This window comes from Porites lutea, chromosome 3, assembly GCF_958299795.1.
Source record: "Porites lutea chromosome 3, jaPorLute2.1, whole genome shotgun sequence".
Lineage (NCBI taxonomy): Eukaryota > Metazoa > Cnidaria > Anthozoa > Scleractinia > Poritidae > Porites > Porites lutea.
The window spans coordinates 19,357,990-19,366,481 of record NC_133203.1 but is presented as its reverse complement, the minus strand read 5'-3'; the positions used below and the strand labels follow the sequence as shown (position 1 = coordinate 19,366,481).

Sequence of the window (8,492 nt, the reverse complement as noted above, 5' to 3'; positions counted from 1 at the left end):
CAGCCATTGCACCAAATTCGAGAAGGATGTTGGTGTGCTTCTTTAAAAAATCATACATTTTTTGTGAGCAGCGTTAGCGAGCTGTTTTGGGAATCAGTAGACTGAAATAGCTTTAGATTAACTGGATGTCCGTGAAGACACCTTAAAACAATCGACTAAATGACTCAATAACTTCGTGAAAGATGGCAATTTTCAAGGTTATTACGACGAAAAATACCGTTTACAGTTAAAATCAAATTTCTTTGAAACGAAACAATATTTAGCCAAATAAACCTTGATTTCATATGTATAGTACCTGGGCCTACCAATGTACAAAGTATAGGCGAAATCAAATTTTGAGCTCTGTCCGCCCGATCTTTGATCCTTACTGACATCAACTCTTAAAAAGAAAACATTTAATAATTTTGAACTCCTCTGGGATTAATCCTTTTATTACCATTAACCATCTATATTTTTAAACGAGTATTGCTTAGTTTTCTTCATGTGTAAGAAAGTTTAATATGAAAAGTAATGTCCACTGTCTTTGCTGTTGTTCAAGCACATACAGGGGTAGTGTCTTTGACACCTTGCTTAACTGTTAAGAGAAGGTGATGAAAGGATTAAGAGTAGGGTTTCAATGGTGTTTTGCTACATGCATTACCTGTTGTGGTCCAGTTTTATCCTTGGTTTAAATTTTCTTTCCCTTTGTTTGAAATCCATTATAACACAGTTCACATGTACATTACCATAACGCACAACAAAGAAAAATAAAATTTCAACCAAGGATAACACTGAAACATAACAGTACCTGTACATCTAAATAAGGTACACAGAAGTGTATTGTTCCTTTTCTAGAGATATTTAGTTATAAGAATACAATATTTTCAGTTAATCTTACATGTTCATGTATATATTCACGGAAGGCAGATATCTATTTGATTGAGACAATGGATAAGACAATCATCACAATCACATACAGATTCACAGTAGCTGCAACATAGATGACCAATACATGCTTCACTTGAAGCATCAAGACAATTCAAAGGAAATTTTCGTAGACAAGAGTCCTCTAGGCGACAAAATTGGCGAATGTCATTGCTCATACCTTCTCGATTTTTTGCAATGTCTCTGTTGTTGTAATAGAGCACTGCCTAAGATTGTTTTCCATCACGGCCTGCACGTCTTGTTTCCTGAAAATATTCCCTTATAGTCCGTGGTGGTCCTACATAAATGATGTTTCTGATTGATGGGATGTCTACACCCATACCCAATGCAACTGTAGCAAACACAACCCTAATGGTTGATGTTGGAGATGAAAGTTCCTTTAAAATCAGCTCCTTCATAGCTGTTGTTTGCGGGGCATGGTACTGTGCAAAAAGCCTGTTCTCTGGAATTTTAGGCACACTTGCAATCGCATTACCAGGGCTTTGGAGTGAGTGATACTGGTCATCACCAAGCAGCATTTCAAAAAATTTAAATGAAAATCCACACCACCCTGAGGGCAAGTAAAAGATGGTGATGGGATAACCTACTGTTTTCTCTTTGAGACCAAGAGCAATTGGCTTCAAAATTTCTTCAAAGAAGTCCACATCCTCCCCTTTACGAAATAATTTCTTGTAGAAAATATTTGGCCGATTTGGATTCCCTATGACCTCTACAGGATTCTTTAAATTAAGAGATTCCTTTATTGCTTTCAAATCTCTTTTACTTGCTGTAGCGGTGAGTGCGACCACAGGTACAGTGGGAAAAGTGGCACACAGCATCGCCAGATTGGCATAATCCTTGCGAAAGTCATCTCCCCTGAAAAGCAAAATAAAGGATATTGTAAACTTTTGTCCTTTCTGCTTAAGTCAGATACATTAGGATTCACCTAATTCTGAACTTCAACACATTACATTATTTTATGTATCTTTAGAGTAAATGCTTGTAAATATGTGTTAAAACAATATTTTTTTGTTAATATTTTAAATGCCTTGGAAAAAGAGTAGAAGAAAGGTGAAGTTGAAGAAAGTTCATGATGGTCAAGTAGACCTGAAGGAAACAAATGATGTTTTTCATACTTCAAAAATTTAATAATACCTTGGGGCTTTCATCCAATTATTGATGTTAATCAGTGCATTGAAAACTGCCTCCAGACACTTTACTTGTTTTGGTTTAATATTGATATTCCAGTAGCTGCTATTGACGATCGCGGACTGAAGGCAGCTATAAAACATGGCAGATCTCGAACGAGAAAAGTCTGCCTCGTATTGATGTTGAAAAAAATTTGTGGCGACAAAACTTTCAGAAACAGGGACCCTTCCTGGTTTTTTTTTCTCCAGGGAGACACGTGACCAGCGTTTTCCAGGGTCTCTCTCTCGCTCTCTCGCTCCATGGGGGTGGGTAGGAGAGAACCCTGGGAACGAGGTTGCTTCAAGAACTGGTAATTACGTCTAGTTTTACACATTTTAATACCAGTAAATGATGCAGTTGCAAACTATATGCATGCACAACACCAATTCAATAGCAAACACATTTACTTGTATTATAGCGACTAATTAAACTTAATAATTCTATAATTTATTGACTATTAATCTGTTGTGGACTGTATCTTTCCAGTGGCAAGTCAATAATTGACTGTTTGATACTGCTGACAGTTACGATGTCCTTCAGAGTCCATCTCATCGCACTCAGTCGAGAGTAAATAGCAGAACCTCAGGAAGTGTATCTCGGGCACATTTTACTTCCAGCAACACAACCAGCACAAGTACAAGAAGCAGCTGCCTTTCCATTACTGGCTTGGGTGCCTTTCCTTCAAGGCAATCCAGGATACCTGTTCCTATACCAGGTATACTCCCCCACATAACTGGATCTGGATCCAGTGTAGGGCCAAGTGCAAGGAATGTGACTTTGGGTGCCATCCTTTCTTCAAGATCCAGTGGTACATTTAAAGACAGTTCATTAGTAGCAAGAGGTTTGATGACAGCTTCAACTCGCACTTCAGCAACTGCCACTGCTACAAGAAGTGTAAGGTCCCCACTAGCTATTTCAACTTCCATCCATACAGTGACAACAACAACATCGGTTTTGGGCACCAGGGCCCCTTCACGATCAGGTGGAACCTCATTAGTGGCAAGGGGTATGGTGACAGCTCCCATACACGCTTCAGTGAATGCCATAGGGACAGGAAGGGACCAGAACAGCAGGGTGAGGTCTTCACCAGCTGTTTCGACGTCCACTCATACCTCTGCAACTACTGCGGGGATGAGAAGGGACCGGAACAGCACAGTGAGGCCTTCATCAGCTGTTTCAACCTCCACTCGTACCTCTGCAACGGATACAGGGACGGGAAGGGATTGGAGTAACAGGGTGAGGTCTCCACCACCTGTCTCAACCTCCACTCGTACCTCTGCAACTGATACAGGGACGGGAAGGGATCGGAGTAACAGGGCGAGGTCTCCATCACCTGTATCAACCTCCACTCATACCTCTGCCACTGATACAGGGACGGGAAGGGACTGGATCAACAGGGAGAGATCTCCACCACCTGTATCAACCTCCACTCATACCTCTGCAACTGATACAGGGACGGGAAGGGACCGGAGCAGCAGGGCAAGGTCTCCATCACCTGTATCAACCTCCACTCATACCTCTGCAACTGATACAGGGATGGGAAGGGACCAGAGCAGCAGGGCGAGATCTCCACCACCTTTATCAACCTCCACTCGTACCTCTGCAACTGATACAGGGATGGGAAGGGACCGGAGCAACAGGGTGTGGTCTCCACCAGCTGTTTCAACCTCCACTTGTACTTCTGCAACAAGCACGGAGACCTTGATTGTGGGTGGTTGTAGCACTGTTTCAACCTCCACCGCAACAAGAGATTACCATTCAATCACAGGGGGGTCTAGATCTCTAACCAGTCATACCTCTGAAACAAGCACGGGGACCAGAACTGACCAGGGTAGTACCAGTAGGTCTCCACTAGCCATTTCAACCTCCTCTCATACCTCTGAAATAATCACAGGGACATCAAGTGGCCGTGTTGCCTCTGCACCTGACACATTTGGTGCTGATGCTGGTTTAACTAGCATGGTGGCAACTCCAACCACCACTGTTGCAACAAGTACCATTAGTACTAGAAGCAGACTAATTAATCCAGCATCAGCCAGCACTGTTGTTAGCTCAGAGGGTAGACATGGAAATGTTGCAAGTACTCCAACAAGCAACATCATCTCCAGCACAGTAAACTAGTAAGTGATGAACATAAAATTGTTGCGATTGTATATTTAATTTGATAATTAGATAATTTTGAATAACTCCATTATTAATAGATATATTTTAGTGATATCTTTTACATTTCCCCTTACATTATAATAGTTTTTATCTGACTTATATTTTCTTAATAGCTTTGTAGATATTTTTAGGGGGTCATCTTACATGAGGATTCAGTTCCTCCTGATGGCAGCCTTTTTGTATTGATTATTACAAATAAAGTTGTTATAAATAAATAAATAAATTTTCGTTGAATTTGCCCGTAAATTTTAAGGTTTATAATATTATCCAAAACCCGTGACAAAATGTAAACAAACTATTAACGCATCGGTTGTGCTCATAATTCATCGATCGATTCGAACACCAAGAAGTTTGTAAAAGGTAGAAATTCATTTTAAGTCAGTGCATTGAATTATTTACGGCAAAATCAACAACAATCATCGAGGATTTTTCAATTTTGAAGCGTTTAACAGCAAAAAGTCACGTGCTAATTCGGAGTAAATTAAGACAGTTTTTAAACAGACTGAGCTATTGTTAGTCGCGTGAAGTTCTATTCTTTATCGAAGAATAGGCAAATGTTGCGGATGTCTGAGCAGGAACAATAACCAGGAAAGGGATATACCCAGGGGATTTCTTGATTGACACTAAATTAACGTCAATTTTCACTTATTTGCATTTTCACGATCGACGTTTTCGAATGGGCGCGTTTCTGTAATGGGAAGCATACCATTAAGTGAAATTGAAATTGAAATTCTTTCTCGAGATAAGTGAGTAGTTAATAAGATAATTGTGAAAAATACCAGAAGCAAAGGAGGTTTGTTAATTTTTATAGTCGCAGCCTTTACGCGCTATAGTTTTTAACACACAAACTTTATTCTAGAACTTCGACAACTGGTGCAGGAAAACAAGTGAACCGATGTGAAGTATAACGAAGTACAGCGAAGTATAGTGAAATACAGCGGTACTGAAAAATAACAATTAAACAAATACAAAGTCAAGATAAAACAACCTACAAACTGAACGAAAGCAATAAGGCAATCTAGAAATGCGAATGAAACAAACGACATACTTACAAGACGATAGCGAGATAAGGACGAAAAACTAGGATGAGCAAAACCCAAACATTAAACTGTAAACCGGACCAAGCGCAGCTAAACGAAGAACTGACGCGAAAAAATTACAATAAAAGCTAAATATACGATATGCAGAAAAATCCTAACATGAAGGACAAAGCTACGCGGACAATGAAAAACTAATTAACCAAACAACAGCACTAAAGGCGGGAACACGAAAATAACTAAGAACACGGCGAACATAAAAATACTATAAAGGTAACGGAAAACATTTCTGGCGCTTACATTCCGGCCCCTAAATACAAATCGCTTGTATTTTCCTAATATTACAGAAAAAGGAGCCAGGAACTAGCACAAAAAATTAACTATCGAAAACAATAATCTTCTTTAACGCCAAACTCCTAAGCGAAAAATAGTGTCACGAAGGCCTAAGTGCCTCAACAGGCTTCATTGTTCAAACTTGATAGAACATCACGTAAGCTCAGTGAAAGTCACGCAAAGTCTCTTGAACAAATCCGGCAAAACAAGACACTTTCAATGTTCAATTGATTCCAGCAAACATAACTTCGTAATGGGTCGCTCCAAGGTAGAGGTCTTGGTTTTGACTCTTACGCGACGCACGAAACCATCTCTATCTGGGAACACTTGTGTGATTCGACCAATCGGCCACACGTTCCTGGACGTCGATTCATCAACGATAACCGTGTCTCCAACCGAGTGAAGTTTCTTCTCGGTCGAAACCATTTCTGGCGCTCCTGCAACAAAGGAAGATATTCTCGTTTCCAGCGACCCCAGAACACATTTGCCAAATACTGCACTTGACGCCATCTTCTCCTGGAATAAGTGTTCTTTTCAAACAGCCCTGGTGGTAGAGATTCGTTTTGGCGAAGTAGTAGGAGGTGATTCGGCGTAAGAGGCTCCAAATCGTTAGGATCGTCGGAGACCTTGGTCAGCGGCCTTCCATTAATGATACTCTCAGCTTCACACAATAAGGTTTGAAGACACTCGTCGTCCAGGACTTGCTCCTTGGTCAAGGCTTCAAGAATCTTGCGAGTGGATCTGATAAGTCTTTCCCAGACTCCACCGTGGTGGGAAGCCGCTGGAGGATTGAAGACCCATTTGATACCTTTCTGTAGAAGGGTGTCGTGAATCGTGGCCTGATTCCAACTTGAGATCATAACGCAAAGTTCCTTTTCAGCTCCCGTGAAATTCGTACCATTGTCTGAACGAATCTCTTTAACCTGGCCTCTGCGGGCAATAAATCTTCTAAGAGCTAAGATAAAGGAATCCGTGTCCAATGTGTGGGAAATCTCCAGATGGACTGCTCTCAAAGCCAAACATGTGAAAATAGCTCCATATCTCTTTACCAAGCTTCTCTTCTGGCGGACAAGGAAAGGACCAAAGTAATCAATTCCAACACATGTAAAAGGGGGTTGATCTGGAGTGACCCTGGAACAAGGTAAGTCAGCCATTTTCTGTTCTCCAGCGGGGCCATGGCGACGTTTACACTGGAAACAGGACGACAGCACGCTTCTTGCCGTTGTGTTGGCTCGAATCAACCAAAATCGCTCACGCAAGAGGGCTAGCACGTATTCTCTCCCAGAGTGACCACTTTTCTCGTGAAAGAACCTGATAAGCAGTACACCAAGTGGAGAATCCTTGGAGATAATTATCTGATGCCTTGATTCGTCAGGTAAAGGAGCTCTGCTAAGTTGTCCGCCAAAGCGAAGTACACCACCAATTAGGACTGGACTTAATTTTGCAAGGCAGCTTGACTTCTTTACACAGCCTCCTTTCTTGATGGTTTCAATTTCCTCATGAAATGCATTCCTCTGGTCAAACATAATTAGTTCTCTTTCTGCAAAGTCTAAGTCTTGACAAGACATTGGCTCCAGGCTGAGGGGACCAACATTTCTGTGACCATTCGGGCCAGGCTCTCTCTTTCTTAATCGAAATCTTCTCTGGCAGCGAAGACACATTGCAATAAACTTAAGTAAATTCATCCAGGAACTAAAACGTTTCACGATACGAACAACGCTTGCGTAAACTTCACTGACGGATACAGCGAATGATTTTGGCTCTTTCTTGATCTCCGGGTCATTCTCGGTCAGCTCTGCGCGTTCTTGGACATGGTCCGCCCACTCAGACTCGGTTGTTAAAAGGAAGACCGGCCCCTTTAACCAACGGCCATTTTGAACAAACACGTCTGCCGTAACGCCCCGCGAGGCTTCATCAGCGGGATTGGATTTGCTGTCGATGTATCTCCTTTGGGACGGGCTGGATTCCTCTCTGATGAAGGCAACGCGGTTTACAACATAGGTATGGAAACGCTTCGACTCATTCGCGATGTATCGTAGGACGGTCATGCTATCTGTCCAAAAGGTCACTTTATCGATGGGTATCTGCAACTCCTTTGTCAAAATCTTGTTCAGCCGAACTGATACGGTTGCAGCCGTCAATTCCAATCTGGGGATGGTAGTTACCTTCAAGGGAGCCAGGCGGGACTTCCCGATGAGGAATGAACAGAATATCCGACCTTGCATGTCGACTAAGCGAAGATACGATACGGCGCCATAGGCCACCTGAGAGGCGTCGCAGAAATGATGGATCTGACATGAAGTGATATCCGAGGATTCGACAGGTTTGACGCACCTTTCAATGGCAATTCGGGAAATCTTCGGTAGGTTGTCTACCCACGCTCGCCAGCGGTTCAAGTGAAGATCTGGGACCTCGTCGTCCCACCCCAAACCCCGTCTGCACAAATCCTGTAGGAGAAGCTTTGCAGGAAGAATGAAAGGAGCTGCCATACCCAGAGGATCATATAACGAACTGACCGCTGAAAGTATGCCACGCCTAGTACATGGCCTATCTTTAATGAACACCTTAAAGCCATCTGGTCAGCCTCTACGAACCATGACACACCCAAGGCCCTCTCTACTGGGAGCACATCGCAGGTTAGGTCAAGCTCTTTAGTTCCTTTCGCTCTATCTTCGACAGGTATGGACTCTAATACCAGGCGATCGTTGCTGACCCATTTCGTCAAGTTAAAGCCTCCTTTATTCATCAGGTTGCGCAGATCACAAACGTGCTTAATTGCTTCATGACTGGAAGGTAGAGATTTCAAGCAGTCGTCGACATAGAAATTCTTCAGAACAGTAGAAATGACTTCAGGCGAAAACTCGTGCT

General features: G+C 42.3%; 2 protein-coding genes across 2 annotated transcripts; both read right to left on the bottom strand.

Moving 5' to 3' along the window:
- Window positions 1–1,130: 1,130 nt before the first annotated feature.
- Window positions 1,131–2,195, bottom strand: LOC140931821 (uncharacterized). The gene is made up of 2 exons (XM_073381547.1): window positions 2,059–2,195; window positions 1,131–1,779 (listed from the first exon to the last, which is right to left on the bottom strand). The coding sequence occupies exons 1-2, from the start codon at window positions 2,193–2,195 to the stop codon at window positions 1,131–1,133; spliced, it is 786 nt and encodes a 261-aa protein (XP_073237648.1).
- Window positions 2,196–5,914: 3,719 nt separating this feature from the next.
- LOC140931820 (uncharacterized) lies at window positions 5,915–7,849 on the bottom strand. Its single transcript, XM_073381546.1, has one exon. The coding sequence runs from the start codon at window positions 7,847–7,849 to the stop codon at window positions 5,915–5,917; it is 1,935 nt and encodes a 644-aa protein (XP_073237647.1).
- Window positions 7,850–8,492: the final 643 nt, after the last annotated feature.